This window comes from Elephantulus edwardii, unplaced genomic scaffold (genome assembly GCF_000299155.1).
Source record: "Elephantulus edwardii isolate Elephantulus edwardi_28Jun2011 unplaced genomic scaffold, EleEdw1.0 scaffold00001, whole genome shotgun sequence".
NCBI lineage: Eukaryota > Metazoa > Chordata > Mammalia > Macroscelidea > Macroscelididae > Elephantulus > Elephantulus edwardii.
In genome coordinates this window covers 6,885,366-6,902,523 of record NW_006399751.1, presented here as the reverse complement: position 1 = coordinate 6,902,523, position 17,158 = coordinate 6,885,366, and the positions used below count along the sequence as shown (strand labels likewise).

Below are 17,158 nucleotides of genomic sequence, written 5' to 3'. Positions count from 1 at the left end.
GGACTGCCAAGAAAACAAATAGATTCATCCTAGAGAGGGTTAAACCAGGCTGCTCCTTGGAGGCAAGGATTCTGGGGCTTCGCATGACATACTTTGGACATGTTGTAAGGAGAGACAGGTCTTTAGAGAGGGACATCATGCTGGATAGAGTGGAGGGACAGCGCAGGAGGGGAAGACCCACTATGAGGTGGATTGATTGAGTGACTGGGGTAATTGGGATGGGTGCGTCAGAGGCAATGAGATTGGCACAGGATAGAACAGGGTTTAGGGCTGTTGTACATAGGGTCGCTATGAGTCGCAAACGACTTGACCGCACATAACAACAACAACGTTCTTAACTTCCAAGGAGTGAAGATTCTCTCATGACCCTGTTTTTAATTTTCCCGAAAGTTTCATTTACCCTGAGCGAATTCCCTTTTGGTTCCTGGTGTCTGCTCGAAAAACAGAAAGAAAGAGAAACCACCACCTTATCCAAAGAAAAACCACCACCTTGTCCCAAGTTCGGGTGCCAGAATCTTGCAGACCAAGGGTCCCAAAGAATGAAATAATTTTATAATTATTAATAATGAGACAGACTACCAGGAATGATATAGAACAGAGAGTGTGAAAAACGGGGCCAACAGTTCCCATGACTGAAGGCCCCAAGCCATGCTTTTCTGAGTATTTCTTTAGAATCATAAGGAAGGTAGACAAAGTAAAATCACAAGGAAGTACAAAACAAAAACAAAGGATAATGGTGAAGTCTTTTACAGATAAACCCAAGTTTCTTTTTATGCTAATCTCAAGAGGGAGGGATTCATTTGACACAAACTAAGAACAATGTTGACTCCTAGGGAATGCCCCAGTGCCACAAGGTGACCTTCAGCATGTATTAAGCTTCCCTCATTTCCCGATACAGCATTTGGTCTCCTATTATTAAATTTGATATTCAGCTTCCCTCATACCTTTGCATTGGCAGCACAATTCCTTACCACTAAACCAGCAGAGCTTGCTAACCTCCATAGATAGTCTTATGTTCAGAGTTCAGTGGTTGTGGGACCTGGCTGGAGTCATCCAAGAGCCCTATCTCTCTATATCCTAGAAAAGAGGTGTCCTGCGTATTCCTCTATTTTTAAAATAATTTTGCTTTTTTTTTTCTACTTCTGTTTTTTTCTTTATTCTTCAGTATGTTCTAAGATGGGGTAACATGTTTTATTCGTAAAAATAAAAAAAGGAACACTAACTTTTTGCTATCTTTTAAAAAAATGTGTGTGTGTGCCATCAAATAGATCTAACTGGTACAGGAGGAGACTGTCCCTCCTTCTCCAGCACAGCATCTGGTAGATTTGAACCACACATCTCTGGGATTGCAGTGCAGCTTCTTGCCATTAGACCATCAGAGGTTGACTTTTTGCTATCTATCTATCTATTTATTTATTTATTTAGGAAAAGCTGTATTTTTTTTTCTCCCCCCAGTTGCTTCATAGAAATAAAACAAGGCAGTGTCTGAAACTCTGTGGTTCACTTTTACCCTGTCCTAAACAGTATGGTTATACCGAATCAGAACTGACTTGATGGCATGGGGGTTGGGGGGGCGTGAGGTTTGAAAGAAGTTCAATTACTAGATCAAAGTTATACTTATTGAGCTGTTAATTGGCATTAGGTGCCGTCGAGTAAACTACAGCTCATGGTGACCTTATGAACAGCAGATGTAAGCTGTGACCTATCTTGCTCAAGCCTCACAATTTCCACCATGCTCAAGTCCATCCTGGTTGTCATTGTGTGCTGAGAGTCTTCCTCTCCTTGACTGACACATTACTTCTTCAAGCATGATTTTTTTTTTCTTCTAAGAACTGGCATCCTGTCAACACATCTAAAGTATGTGAGATGAAGTTTCACCATTCCTGCCTCTAAGAAGCACCCCAGTTTGCACTTCCTCCAAGACTTGAACCTACTCCTTGACTACCTTACTGTATCATATACTACTTCCTGAAATGATTCCGTGTTGACCAATTCTTTTTGGTAGTCTTAACTTTAAAAAAAAAAAAAAGCTTCCTGCATCATTCAAGAATTTGCTGATAGAATCCTTCAGTATTGCTTTTCCAAGCTTAAATTTGTTATTTATTTCATTTACTTTAAGAAATGCTGACCATTTTCTACCCTTTTGGTTTTCTAACTTCAAGTCTTCTCACATTTCATCATTTATCTTCTCAAATTGCCCTTTGAAATCTTTTGCTCAGTTCTTTTACTTCATCATTTCTTCCTTTCTCTTTAGCTTCTCTACATTCTAGAGCAAATTTCAGAGTCTCTTCAGACATTTAATTTTGGTCTTTTATTCTCTTTCTTGTCTTGTCTTTTTGATTTCTTCATGGATGATGTTCTTGATGTTATCCCACAACTTGTCTGGTCAGATGTTAGTATTGAATGCATTAAATCGGTTCTCGAGATAGTTTTTAAACTCAGCTGGGAGAAAGTCAAGGTTTTATTTTGGGTCTTATGAACAACTTTCATTTTCTTCTACTTCAATTTGAACGTGCGTACACACATAATCCCATCATGGCCTTATACTTCAGGAGAGACTTAGAAATAATTTTTCCCCCCAAGATAATGCAACACCATTCCTCTTCAATTTGTCATTCTCATCAGTGTAGATCATGTAATTGTCTGCTTAAAAATGACCACTACTAGTCTATTTCCGCTCACTAAGGCCTAGAATGTCCATCTTTATGTGTTGCATTTCATTTTTTACAGCTCACAGTCTTCCTACATTCATCCTACCTACATTCCAAATTCCAATTACTAATGGATGTTTACAGCTGTTTCTCCTCACTTAGAGGCTTGCCACATCAGCAAATAAAGGACTCTGTCTGGACAAAAGCTTTACTCTAACTGCATCACGAAAGTAGATTCCACGTTGAGGAGGCAGCTCTTTTATGGTTGTATTCTGAACGCCTTCTGACTCAAGAGTCTTCTTTTCTGGCACTATATCTAACAACTGCTAGCTATGGGGCTTCCAAGGGCCTGCTATTTCAGGAGTAGATGGCCAGTCCTCCTTCTTAGTCGGGAAGCTCCGCTAAAATCTGTCCATCACGGGAGCTCCTGCTGGTATTGGAAAAACTGATGGCATAACTTCTAGCATCACAACAACACACCACAGTACGGCAAACTGACAGAGAAGTGGGGGAGTCACTGGGCAGCCTCAGCTTACACTCTCACCTGCTAAGATGGCAACGGTTACTAACCAACATTAGCTTCATTTTAATATTTGTCAGGATGGTTGCAAAAAATAGATCTCATTTCAATTTGAATTTGCATTTGGTTTTGAGTAGCCTGACCACCTATTTTTTACATATAGTCTCAGAAAATCCCAGCTGAGCTGCTACTTTCCCTTTCTCAAGAAAGAGGAAAGTTCTTTTCTTGTACTTTTTAAAATTTTTTTATTTTAATAATTTTAATGAACATTTACAGAGATTTTGGATTTCTATTCATTCATTGTTGCACTTTTCTCCCTGCTCAGCCCTCCTCCTCTCTTTGAAAAAGTAAAAGTATTTCTTTGGTATACAATACCCCTGCACCCCTCGCACCGCCCCAGGCACACTCCACTATGCACCCTTAATTCTTTTCTTGTATTTTTGTTCCTCATAAGGTCTCTAGATAAGGAAGTTCCAGGGGCTATGAAGGAGGACTTGCTCTAGCCATCACGTATGTGGTGACTAAGCTCTAAAATAAAATTCTCAAATGTGCATTTTTACTTTGAGAGTGGAGTGCATGTGATAATTTAGGAAAGCTCTGTGCCTTCAAACTTAGCCAAGTGAGGTGATTCCCCCCCACCCCCACCCCTTTAGCAAAGTGGCTGGGGCTGCTGCCATCTGTATATCTCCAAGGCCTGGTGCTTGACACATTTTATGCTCCCACAAAGGCCTATAAAAAACCCCACAAAGGATTGCATAACTAAATCCTGCTGTCTTTGACCTGACAGCTAACCATTCTGTGACCCAAAATAAACTATCAGTGCAAGAAATTTCGTTTCCTAGTTCTGTTGCCCATTTATTTAGAATCCTTTGGAGTTATTTTAAGCTTGGGTGTGAAACAGCCTAATTAGTATTCGAGGAGACAGATGTTATAAATCCTGACTCATTCGCAGAACTTCTGGAAAGGGACAAGGGTGAACTGCAGTATAAATATCACACCAGAGTTAGGTCTGACTGGAGCAGTTTTATGGCATTTACGTTGTTGGGTCCTGGAGGGCTGACCAACTCCTTAGGTAAGCTATGCACCTGCCTTCTAGAAGACCACATTCTCAGGGTGGTTTTTTAAGGTTATAGTCTATGTGCCTCCAGGGGAAAAAAAAACCATTTGACCTACCACTTAGGTGATGTCTAATGTATAAGGAAGGGGGCTCTGGTGGCCTGGTGGTTAAGAAGCTGTGCTGCAACCCTACAGGAACAGGCAGCTCCAATCCACCAGCTGTTCTGCGGGAGAAGGAAGGGTAATCTCCTCCCGTGTGAGTTACAGCCTCTGAAGACCTGCTGGAGGGTCAGTTATGAGTCAGTTCCAACTTGACGACACACAACAACAATGTAGAAGGAATTCTACAAGGAAAAACCAGAATCCTACAATGTTAGGACTTGTTACAAAGAGTCAAGGGCGAGAGGGAAAGGAGGAAACTGGTCCCAAGAAATGAATAAGCTTTTCCTGCAATGGTCTGAGAAGGACAGTACACGCAGATAGAGTAAAAATGGCGCGCAGGTGGTAAAGGGCGCTCAGGCAGTCAAGGGTGGCCTCTTTTTATACGGGTTTTGGGCAGATAAGGGGAGGACAGAGCCTTAACAGACTTCATTGTCCGGTCTGGTTTTTATCTGGCTGCTTTAGACGTTAGGTTTCTCAAGGAGGGACCAGGCCTGGGTGCAACTGTCACATTATTCCTCCAGGGCCAATAGGAATTAAGGGAATATCTGGTGCTCTGATTCTCTGCTTTTCTCAACCAGCCAACCACCCACTAATCATGCTGATAAAACTATCAGTGACCAGAATAATGTAACTATCAGTTCAAAGTCCACGAGGAAGGAGTTCGTGAATACTTGAGAGAAGTGAGAGTTTTAAGTGTCATTCTGGTTGCTTTGTGAGGAAAAGAGACTGGGACCAAGTCAAAGTTGGGCAGGAAATCAGGTTAGAGACGTGGGCTAGAATGGAGGAGCAACTGGAAATGAATGAATGGGTTGGAGAGATATTTAGGAGGTAGGATTGGCAGGATTAGATGGGGGGGGGAGTTTCCGAATTCTCCAGCTTTGCACTTGAGTGTTTGGGATAAGACTATCATTGGCTTAGGGAGGTGAAGATCAACAGGTTTGACAGAAAAATAAATTCAGGGGAAAGTTTTGATTCAGGTACAGAAAACAGTCCAGGTAGTTGAAAGGAGTCTTAAGAAAGAGGCTTCCCTGGTAAGCAGAAAAGTAGAGAAGAAAGCAAAAGAGCTGGATAAGAAGGACCAGTGAGGGGAAATTTACAGCAAATTGGAATTGCAGTTACCTGTTTTTTTGCTCAATTTGGGGAAAGCAGAGCGCGAGCGGTCACGTGGGAAGGGCCAGCCACGTGACTGATTTACAGCTCCAAGTCCTACGAGCCAAAGGGCGGGACTTGGCCCCTCCCAGCCCGGCCCCCTCTGCCTGGTCTCTCCTACTTAGTGATTGGACAGAACAGCTGTTCGTTAAGGGCCCACCTCCGAAGCTAGACCAATAAAAGCCGGCAGGAGGACGCTTCCTCCTCCAGCGGAGTCCAAGCAAAGAGCTGCTACGCGAAGGTGCAGCCCGAAAGGCGGCAGACGGCGGCGGCTGTGCGCAGACGCAGAGTTGACGGGACAGACTGGTGGCGGCGCAAGCTGGTGGAAGGAAGGCGGTGGTCCGAGATAGGTAAGGGAAGACACGGGGTCACGACACCCCCTCCGAGGCCGGGCGTCGCGCGCACCTGGCCTCCCTGACCGCGGGACCCGCTCAGGTGACGGGGCAGTGAGCTCAGGCTAGGTGAGGCGAGGGGGCGGGTCCGCGGTCGCCCCACTCGCGCGCACGGGCCACGTGGTGAGGCGATTCCCGGGGGCTACTTCGTCGCGGACCCCGCACCGGGGTGGCAGCTCCAGCCCTCGAGCACCCCTGTAAGCTCGGCCTCTGCTCTGGGTCTCCCCATTTTACAGGCTGGAAAGCTGAGGCGCAGAGATTCCCGAGCCGGTTACCAGTTTGCACTTGGCCGCGCCGGGGGTTAGAGGGACACCTGCCCTTGCGATCTTATCGTCCAGGCTACAGTCAGATTCATGAACTTGGGAACTATTTATTTTTTTCCCCAAGGACGTGACGTTGTTTGAATGTGGGCTGCGGCAGAGAACTTTGGGTCAGGCACCGCTGCCCACTGTCGGCCAGGCACTGGGCGGCCCCGCGCCCACCCCACTCCTTGCCCTACCCCAAGTTCAGCCGGGTGAAATGAGGACAGCACGGGGGCTTCCTCAGTGCTGGGAGCTCAAGCAGATGGACGAGGAGATTCATTAACGAAATCCAAAAACACGTGGGAAATGCTCCTCCTCCTAGGTCACCGAGAAAAGCTAATTATAATAGGGCAGCTTTTTTTTTTTTCTAAGGAAAAATACCACTCGAGGCTGGTAATGATGCTTGGATACTGGTTCCCTTCTGGCTTTTGGAGGCCGCTTGAACCTTTTGGAAAGCAGTTTGGCAGCCTGAGTCTACAGAACCCTTTGACCTTGTTTGGAAAAGTAGTAGGGTAAATTCAAGTAGGGCAAAAGGTTGCTGCTGCAGGGGATGGAATTTGAAGTTTTAGAAATTACTAGCCATTGGAACAGCACTCCTCTGGCCCAGGAGTGAGAATAGTTACGTAAGTGGTGATGCTTCTGCTGAAATGGGATTTTTACACATCCATTAAATGTTAACATGGGGACATTTTTCATATTATCCAAAACAGAAACCAGAATCAAAGCTGTGGTGATTGTCATTATTCCATGTGGTGCAGGAAACTCCAACTCAGTCCCGTGGGTTGAAACCTTGTGGGATATTAAGCCAGATGCGCCATTGCTGCCCTTATCCATTGCCTTCGGAGGCTCCTTCTCTCACTGACCCACCTTTTTTTTTTTTTAACGTGGATCCATTATTAACACCCTTAGTGCCAGCAGTTAGGCATTAAGTCAGTCAGATAAGGAGACATATTGCACTGGGAAAATCTGCAGTTAGGGACCTCTCCAAATTATTGAAGAGTAGTGATGTCAGTTTGAAGACTAAGGTGAGTCTGATTCAGTCCTATGTTCTCTCCAATCACTTGCTGTGCATGTGAGAGCTGGACAGTGAATAAAGATGATAGAAGAAGAATTGATACCTTTGAGCTGTGGTGTTGAAGAGCACTGAACATCCCATGAAGGGCCAGGAGAACAAATGGATATGTCTTAGAGGGGGTGGTGCAGGAGTGGTCTTTGGAGGCTTTGCCTCACATATTTCGGGCATGTTACTAGACAGGGCTATTCCTTGGAGAAGGGGACTCTCCACCTTTCTAAACTTTTGCCAAGGGCTGGCAGCCTGAGTGTTCATTGTGTGTGAGACCAGTCTCAACATCTTTCCTTCTAAGGACCTTTCTGGTGGCCCTTCTTTTAAGATAACTGGTTAGAATCCTAAAAAAAAATCCTAAAAAAAAAACTTGTACATAAAGGATGCACATCAAATAATCATTATCCACCCCCCCCAAAAGGTCATATTTTAGTAAGTCTTCATAAATCCTCAGGAGGCTAGTCTGATTCCCATCCTGGAACTTGGACGAACAAAGCAGCATGTCTGTCTGATGCTAGAGAGCTAGTGTTATACTTAGTATGCTGTTGGACCTCTAAAGATGCCTCATTAAGCCAGTATTTTATGGTCTACTGTGTGTAGGGCATAGGACTGGGCAGGAGAGAGCTGCTGGTGAGTAAGGCAGCCCCGCATTCCTGATTCTTGAGTTTATACACTGGTGGGGAAGCCAACTTTTAAATGAACACTTGACAGTCTGCAAAGTGAGGATGTGGGAGTTAAATACTAGGTCCAGGCAGGAAGGGTTTAGGGGCAGTGATGAAAGGCAGCTGAGCCAGTTGAGCTCTTTTGGGAAGCACTCAGTGACTCTAAGAGCAGAGAGGGTTTTCCAAATTGTCTAAAATATGTTGATGTGTTACAAGGATTGTTCTTGTTGATTGCCGTCAAGTTGAGCACGACTCATAGGGACCCTATGAACAAACGGTCTGAAGCTGTTCTATAACTATCGACATTTATCAAAATTCATAGTTTCCAGAGGCATGCTGTTTAGGAAGTGGATGCCACTCCTACTTCCAAGTTATAGGCTTATTATTTCAAGCATAGTCTGTGCTTTTAAATAGATGACCTTAAATCAAATATCTTGTTTGAGATTAAATATTTTCATTAGTCAGGCCTTTAAAAAAAAAAAATTGAAACTTTCTTTTTTTTCCTTTTTAGGTTTTTTTGTGTGTGTGTTTCTTAAATCCTTTTTGCTGAAGAAAATTGTTTGCTGGTGTAGTTTCAGAATGTCAAGTACGGTGTCCTGGGTCCTAAAATCTGCTTGGAACAGCATTGCCACATTACAAGGGGGTAGGCGTTTATACTCAAGATTTGCCTCAAATAGGAGTAAGTCAAAGTGGAGGCTCTTTCCCCGGATGCCAGCCACCCTGAGCTCCCTTTGTGACAGCATTGCTCTGCAGAAAGTGTACAGACACACGTCTACAGAAGAGGACGATTTCCATCTGCAGCTGAGCCCCGAGCAGGTGAATGAGGTGCTGCGAGCTGGCGAGTCAGCTCACAAGATTCTTGACATAAACGGCAGAGTCTCAAATTCAGTTTTGCGGTTTGAGAGTAACCAACTGGCCGCTAACTCCCCAGTAGAGGACCGTTGTGGTGTGGCCTCCTGCCTGCAGACCGGCGGGCTCATGTTTGGAATCTTTGATGGGCATGGTGGCCACGCGTGCGCACAAGCAGTGAGTGAGAGGCTCTTTTACTATGTGGCAGTGTCACTGATGTCCCGTCAGACCCTGGAGCAGATAGAGGGGGCTTTGGAGAGCATGAAGCCCCTGCTGCCCATCCTTCAGTGGCACAAGCAGCCAGGGGACAGCATCTACAAGGATGTCACATCAGTGCACCTAGACCACCTCCGTGTCTATTGGCAGGAGCTGCTTGACGTGCACATGGAGATGGGGCTGAGCATCAAGGAAGCACTAACATACTCCTTCCAGAGACTGGACTCGGACATCTCACTGGAAATCCAGGCCCCCCTGAAAGACCAGGTGACCAGGAACCTCTCACTCCAGGTTGCTTTCTCTGGGGCAACGGCTTGCATGGCCCATGTCGATGGAGTGCACTTGCACGTGGCAAACGCTGGGGACTGCCGGGCGGTCCTTGGTGTCCAGGAGGACAGTGGCGTGTGGTCTTGTCTGCCCCTCACCCGTGACCACAATGCCTGGAACCAGGCAGAGCTGTCACGGCTAAAGAGGGAGCACCCCGAGTCAGAAGGCAGGACAGTCATCATGGATGACAGGCTGCTGGGTGTCCTCATGCCCTGCAGAGCCTTTGGGGATGTCCAGCTCAAGTGGAGTAAAGAGCTCCAGCGCAGCATCCTGGAGCAGGGCTTTGACACTGAGGCCCTCAACATTTACCACTTCACCCCTCCACACTACTATACTCCACCCTACCTGACTGCTGAGCCCGAGGTCACGTACCACAGGCTGAGGCCCCAGGATAAGTTCCTCGTGCTGGCCACCGATGGTCTGTGGGATGTGCTGGACAATGAAGCTGTAGTGAGGCTGGTGGTGGAACACCTGGCCAAGGCCGGGTGGCACAAGCCTGACCTGGCCCAGACATCCACCAACATGGGGCTCCACGCTGTCGACCACAATGCAGCCACGCACCTGATCAGACACGCCGTCGGGAGCAACGAGTATGGGGAGATGGAGCCAGAGCGGCTGACAGCCATGCTGACGTTGCCCGAGGACGTGGCGCGGATGTACCGGGACGACATCACTGTCACTGTGGTCTATTTTAACTCAGACTCAATTGATGCGCATTACAAGGGGGATTAGGGGCCTGTCATCCCACTGCCACGGTGAACGTTAGGAAAACAGCTGAACCTAGATTTAAAAACAGCCGTTTGGTGCCCCTGCAGGTTTGGGTCCAGCCTCTGAGTGGTGAGGGCTGAGCACGGAGACCATGGGCTTGCCCTGGGGTCATGAAGCCCTAGTCCTTTCATGAAGACATTTTGTTAAACCGTGTTTACTTACCTGAATAAATCATGATTTTAAGAACAAAGAGCTTCAGAAACTTCTGAGGTCTTGCTGCAAGACCTGCACAAACCTGAACTCCGCAATCATGGACTTCGAGACTTTAAAGGCAGGCTTTAGTGTTTTAATGACTTAGGCCTGAGTTTACAAATCTTACCACAGCACACTTTTCTATGCAATATTTTAATAGTGTGTGTGTGTGTGTGTGTGTGTGTGTGTGTGTGCGCGCGCGCGCGCGCGTGCTAAGAACGTTTTGCAATGCTGCATTCGAGTTCTGTTTTAGTTTATTTTAAAACTTGCACACAGGTCGGTTGCCTGTTTTAAGCATGCTTAGGAACCACTGGTCTTGGCTGGCTGCCGAGAGGGAGAGGGTCTAAGGCTCTGGATCACCTGAACCTACTCATGCTGTTTTCGTCTTCTTGGCTGAGTCCCATCCCTTGAAACTGAGCCACACTGGGACGTAACTCACTACTAAGCCTTAACTCCTGGCCTTTCCTGCATTAGTAGAATTTCCTCCTGGGCTTAGCTTCTGAGAGGCTGTTCTGAGCACTAAACCATTCTGATTATGCCTCTCAAAAGTCCTCCCATTGACTCCACCTAACAGTCTTTCTACCTCTGGTTATGCTGGTCCTCTTGGCCTGAGGCTGACTTTGTAGTACCAACCTGAGGGAATCTTTCACAGACCCTCTCTGCAAACAGTCTCTGGGAATGAGAAAAAGGTGATCACATATGGTAGTTATGATAGTCATGTAGACAGGACAGGTTGCCCAACTGATTGTGAATTGAGGCTTCAGCCTGAGTTTGTAGAGAGAAAAGGGAACCTTTCCCCGATGGGACAATAAATTGCCATTGCTCCTCTCAGGAACTAGGCCAAATTTAGTCTACTAATTAGGGCGAAAAAAATAAAGCATATGTTTTCTCAAAAAAAATAAAACTTATGTTTTCTGTGGGCTACACAGTCATTAAGCCATTTGGATACTGAGGGGGTGAATTTCATCTTATGAGAGCCTGTGGCATTTAAACATCAGGAATATGTCCCTAAATGGAAACACAAATAAAATCCCACAAAACTTTCCTGTACAAAATTAGGCCAAATTGTCCAATGTTGTTGAATTATATTAAAAATTAGTCTTTCCCTTCAGCTCACCTTACGCTATCTACCACAAAGAACAGCAAATAACTAGGTGTGGCCACCTCATTTTTGTGTGTCCCAGATGACCTTCAGTAAGTGCTGGGATGTGTCTCACTTGGGGACATTTCCCTGTGCATGTGACTCCATCGAAGACATTTTTCTTAGGGTGCTCAAGCCTGTCTTGTTCTGAAGCCATCAGTATTCCTTCTGATCTCCTTGATCTTTACTCAATAAAATGTAAATTATTCTGCTAGCATGAAAGTTTATTGCTAAAATTGAGGTACTCCACTCGTCCTCCGACCTCCTGTATTCTTCAGTGTCTGAGTCCTGTTTTGCAACCTAACATAGGTCATAAATATATCTTAATTCGGTAGTTTGTGGAACCGCTGAGAGGATCCAGGCGTTCCACCTGCTTCTACCAGTGTGTCTGTTTTTCCTCTGCCTGATAGATTCCCGTGTTCTGGTTGATCTATTGAGAGAGAAGAAAGGCTGGGTTATTGTCTGCTTTTTCTCACTGGGAACTTCACTCTTCCCAGAATGCTCCAGGGAGCACCACGTCCTGGTTAAACCAGCATTCTGCTGTGTCCCGAGGCGCATGAGCTATTGCTTAAGGACACTGGAATTTGAGAAGGGGTTAGTGACTCTTGTGGGCACATCCAAAGCATTTGTCATTCCCTTTGGTAATTTAAAAATAGCTGTTTTATATATGAATGCTCCAGCTTTGCTTCTGGATCAGAATGGATAGAGAAGGTGGCATTAATTCCAAATTGAGATTTTTTTGCTAGATCAAGATCAAGATACTTTTTTTTTTTTGTGTGTGAGTGTACCGTCAAATCAGATCTGACTGGTACAGGAGGAGATTTTCCCTCCTTTTCTCGGCAGAGCATCTGGTGGATTCGAACCGTGTGCCTCTGGGATTGTAGTTGCAGCTCCTTGCCACTAGGCCACCAGAGCTCCCCAAGATCAAGATACTTTGATCCACCTTTCTGAAATGTTATTTGTGACAATAAAGCTAATTTATTATAATGAAATAAAAGTTTTGAGGTATGTTACTATGTAAACCCATTCTGTCTTTAGACACACTTGAATTGGTACCTTTTGTGCAGAAATGAAGTGCATGCAGCTTGGACACGAATTAAAGACCTGTATAATTACTTGGAAGAGAAATGTGCGCAGAATGCATGTGACTTGGCTTTTCTGTCTGTCATGATGACTTGTCTGCCTCTGACAGCTTTTGGGAATCCTGAACCAGATTAAGCCTTTAACCCGGGTTAAACCATAGTGGCTTGAAGCTGAGCTTTCCTTCATCCTGAATTTATCTCTGAATGTGACTTCTTCCTGTGATGGCAGAAGCCCTGAGGGGCCTTTAGATCAGGGGCAGAAAGGCTGCTGGTGCTGTCTGATGGGAGCTGGGGTGCATATCACTGTGTAAAACACATGCTTTGAAGGGCTGAGGCTCAGACCTTTACACCCCAGGCCCCTGCTGTTTCACTTACATCCTAGAAAATATTTATTATCAAGTATCTACTTGGAAAAGTTTTAACCATGTTCTTTAATAATTTACTGACATTTGTATTTTAAGCGACACACCAATGTTTGTATTTGACTCTGATTTTCTAACCTTTAGAGATATTTAAATGAAACTTTTTTTTAAATGAAACTTATAAATAAATGAAGCAAAATGGAATGTTGTGGTTTCTTTTGGTCTAAATCCTAATACTTCTCAGGCCTTAGCATATTTGCCATCCAATTTCAGCTCCTCGCAGCCCTGCGTCCAGCACAACGGAAGACCGTCTAGTCGTGCCCCCCTCACTATTGCTGTACCTTCCAGCATCAGTCAGACCAGTGTTTGTTTCAACACCTTCTTCTATCCTGGCAAGAGTTTAGGCTGTTCAGGGGTCCACCCACACGAGAGTTTGAGTTCTGAAAATCTTTAGTGGCCACTGACCACACAGGAAGTCCTTTCCATGGTAAATTTTCCTGTATAAAATTAGGCCAAATTGTCCAAAGTTGTTGAACTCAGCCTCTCTCCTCAGCTCACCCATTCACGCTATCTACCGCAAAGAATAGCAATTTTACACCATTTCTTTGACCTTGACAGTTTTTGTTTCCCTTTGATGCTGCCAGATACCCATGGTTCTCAGCCTAGAGACCCTCAGACTTGTGGGTGGTCAATTCTCCAAGCTACTCCCTCAGGGAGGGTGAACCTTTCTGGAATTTCAGTGGGCAAGAGTGTATTTGCTCCGTCGGCCCCCTCAGGGCCGTGCTGTTAAAGTTTCATCTCACATACTTTGGGCATGTTGTTTTCATTCCTTAGAAATGGATATCATGCTTGGAAAGGTAGAGGGCAAGCAAGAGAAAGACCCTCAACAAGAGAATTGACTCAGTGACTTTAACATTGGGCTCAAGTGTGGCAGAGATGATGAAAATGGTACAGGATAGGATAGGCTTCAGATCTGTCATTCATAGGGTCACAGGATGACACTTAACAACAACCACAACCCCCACATATACCCGAAGGTACCCAATCTCCTTAGTGCCAAGAAGCACCATATGTGTATAGTTTCACTTAATCATTTTGGTGAGAGTTCCTGGACAATAGCCAGAAAGGTCTCCTGCACCAGAGGGACTCTGCTAAGCCCCGTCAGCTTCAGGTGTTAACTCCCTGCCTGCCTTGAGATTCTGGAAAAGACTTGCCCAGTCCCATTCTCACACTAGCAAATAAGCAGCAATGTCCATTACAAGCTGCCATTCTGTCCAGGCCGCCGTGCCGAAGCCTCACAGGTCCTGGGACCGGGCATGCAGCTGTGGGGATGGCTGAGTAGGGAAGTATCTGGCTGGAAGCACAGAGGGGACAGCGAGAGGCCAGTCCAGGGGAAGAAGCGAGCAGAGGGGAGCACAGGCGCGGATCTGTCCAGTGGCCTGGGGATGGCAGCCCTGGGTGAAGACTGAGGGGGGCCGGCCCGTTGTGGCTGGGCTCAAGGAGGAGACCCCAAAGACAGGGTTTCTGTGTCACCTACAGGAAGTGAGCAGGCCTTGGTGAGCAGGGGCCTCTAAAAGGCTGGGGAGCAGGGTTTCCTCTTCATCCGCAGGAGATGGGTGGAGTCAGGGAGGACTGCAGAAGTCCCGCCTCACTCCTTCCACTCTACAGCGCTGCCAGGCCCTGTTGGGCTTTTGCTGTTAATTTACCTCTCTCTGCGCAGCAGTCCTGAAGGCATAAGGTTCGAATCCATCCGCTGCTCCATGAGAGAGGGCTGGACAGTCTCCTCCCATGCGATTGATTAATTGCCTCTGAAAACCTGCCAGAGGGTCAGCTATGGATCAGTTCAGACTCAATGGTACACCACAACAACAGCTAACCACTGACGTTTGGATCAGAATTGAGTAAATCAGGCAAATTGAGGCAAAACTGGGTGGAGAGAATGTTAAAACAAATACTAATGAGTTCAAGAGAAGCAGAAAGTCCTATTAAGGACCAATAGGAGGCAAAGGTCAAATTAAAAAAAGTAGCTAAAACCAAACCCTACCCAATGAATAGATAAAATTGAGCCGAAGCACCTCACTCAAATCCACCAGCTGCTCCAAGAGAGAATGGGCAGTCTCCTCCCGCACGCTCGCTGCCCCTGAAAACCCACAGGAGGGTCTGCTGTGTGTTGATTCCAACCCTATGGCATGCAGCAACAAGAAGGCCTCACAGTCCTGACATGTGGAGTAAAGACTGGTCCTTGCTGTTGATTGACGTCCAGTCGAGCACGACTCACAGCAACCCTATGAACAAAAGACCTGAAGCCTTGATAACTATCGTTGTTTCTCAAAGTTCATAGAGTTTCCAGAGGCATGTTGTTTAGGAAGCGGACCTCACTTGAGGGAAGCCGAATATCAAATTTATGGAAGCCGAATATCAAATTTACTAATAGTAGACCAAATGCTATATCAGGAAATGAGGGAGGCTTAATACAAGCTGAAGGTCACCTTGTGGCACTAAGGTGTTCCCTAAGAGTCAACATTGTTCTTAGTTTGTATCAACTGAATCCCTCCCTCCTGAGATTAGCATAAAGAGGAACTTGGCCTTATCTGTAAAAGACTTCATTATCCTTTGTTTTGTTTTGTACTTCCTTGTGATTTTACTTTGTTTACCTTCCTTATGATTCTAAAGAAATACTCAGAGAAGCATGGCTTGGGGCCTTCAGTCATGGGAACTGTTGGCCCCCTGTTTTTCACACTCTCTGTTCTATATCATTCCTGGTAGTCTGTCTCATTATTAATAATTATAAAATCATTTCATTCTTTGGGACCCTCAGTCTGCAACACCCACTCCTGGTTTCAAACCTGTCTAAAACTGGGAGCCCCACCAGAGGTAAACATTATGGCATTTGACACCCCAATGGCATAAGGTTCAGCATCACAGCAACCCCAGGTTACCTCAGTACAGCAAATTGACAGAAGTGTGCTTTACCACTTAGAAGAATGTTACTCCAAAGCATAATGACAACCGACTTTTAAATACAAATGCCCTAAAGCAATCTAATTGGTGTTTTAGGTGAATGAGAGACTTAATATGGGACCAGTAACACCAAGAACAATGGACCAAAGTTAGAACCACCCACTAAATTTTGAACTCTGTGACATCATCCCGCTGGCCCAGATCCAAGTGCAGATGAAGAAGTGAGCCAGCTATGTTAACCCATAACACAGGTGAGATACCTGGCATGGGTCTACTCTCTGCTTTAAGAAGATGATCCATTTCTCTCTCTGGGACGTATCTTTTGTAATGAATTGCCTTTACTGTCACCTTCGCTCTTGTCTCCTTGCCTTTTCTCTCAGCCCCGTGCTCTACCATGGGCTGCATTAACTCCTGCCCAAACAACAGCGTCATCGCCTCTGGTCTCTCCCAGCAGGTCTAATTCTTCAACCAGGTGAGGAAGATCGAAACCAGGGCATTGACCGCAGGGTAACACTGGCCGCCTAAAGCCCAGGCCTGGCCCTCTGCTCTGCCAGGTGAGTGCTCAGCTTGACTGTGGATTGAGGGAGGAAGAGTGGCAGGACAGACGGACAGATGTGGGGAGGAGTGGATGACGTAGAACCCGTGAAAGAGAAGTCAGAGGGAAGCCGTCAATGATAATATGGAAAGGGAGAAAAGCAGGAGAGGTATGGAGAGTGCTTGGAGCCAGAAGACACCATGGGTGTGGACGGAAGGAAGTAAACAAATAATGAGAAAAGAATAATTACAGGAAAGGGAAGGGCCATTCTGTGTTCTGACTTGGAGTCAGGACACTGGCTGGCCTGGATGGTGAGATACACATCTCTACAAGAGGAGGGAGTTGGCTGGACTGTTGGCTCATCCTTTTTCTAAAACGACATGGTGTGTGCACCACAGGTGAGCGTCCACAGAGACCACTCCTGGGCTTACAGGAGGGTGTTCTCTTGCAGTCCCAGGTTTCGGCTAATCCCATGCTGGCCGTCAACTCAGAGGGGTGGAGGATCTGAGTCTCCCCGGTGACTTGATCACTAAATCCTAGAGCTGGTATAAATGGACCCCACAGGGGAATTCCTAGGCCCCTTGCTTTGGAGTGCTATAGGTGGGCTTGGTGAGGTCTTGAGGAAAACGGTTCCTTTAACTTGCGTGGTGGTGCTGCCTCTAGATGTCGCTGTTTGCCACTATTGGTATCAGTCGCAGCAGGTGTAGGGAGCCGTCTGTCCACAGGAAGATGGACCTTGGACAGGTCCTGAGGAGGATGTCTCTGGAG

General features: G+C 46.0%; 1 protein-coding gene across 1 annotated transcript; it reads left to right on the top strand.

The window, feature by feature from the left end:
• Nucleotides 1–8,503: 8,503 nt before the first annotated feature.
• On the top strand, nucleotides 8,504–10,081 carry PDP2 (pyruvate dehyrogenase phosphatase catalytic subunit 2). Its single transcript, XM_006878905.1, has one exon. The coding sequence runs from the start codon at nucleotides 8,537–8,539 to the stop codon at nucleotides 10,079–10,081; it is 1,545 nt and encodes a 514-aa protein (XP_006878967.1). The 5' UTR covers nucleotides 8,504–8,536.
• The last annotated feature ends 7,077 nt before the right edge of the window (nucleotides 10,082–17,158 follow it).

Coding starts and splice junctions, on each gene's coding strand:
- PDP2 (XM_006878905.1), top strand. CDS start 8,537: ATGTCAAGTACGGTGTCCTGGGTCCTAAAATCTGCTTGGAACAGCATT.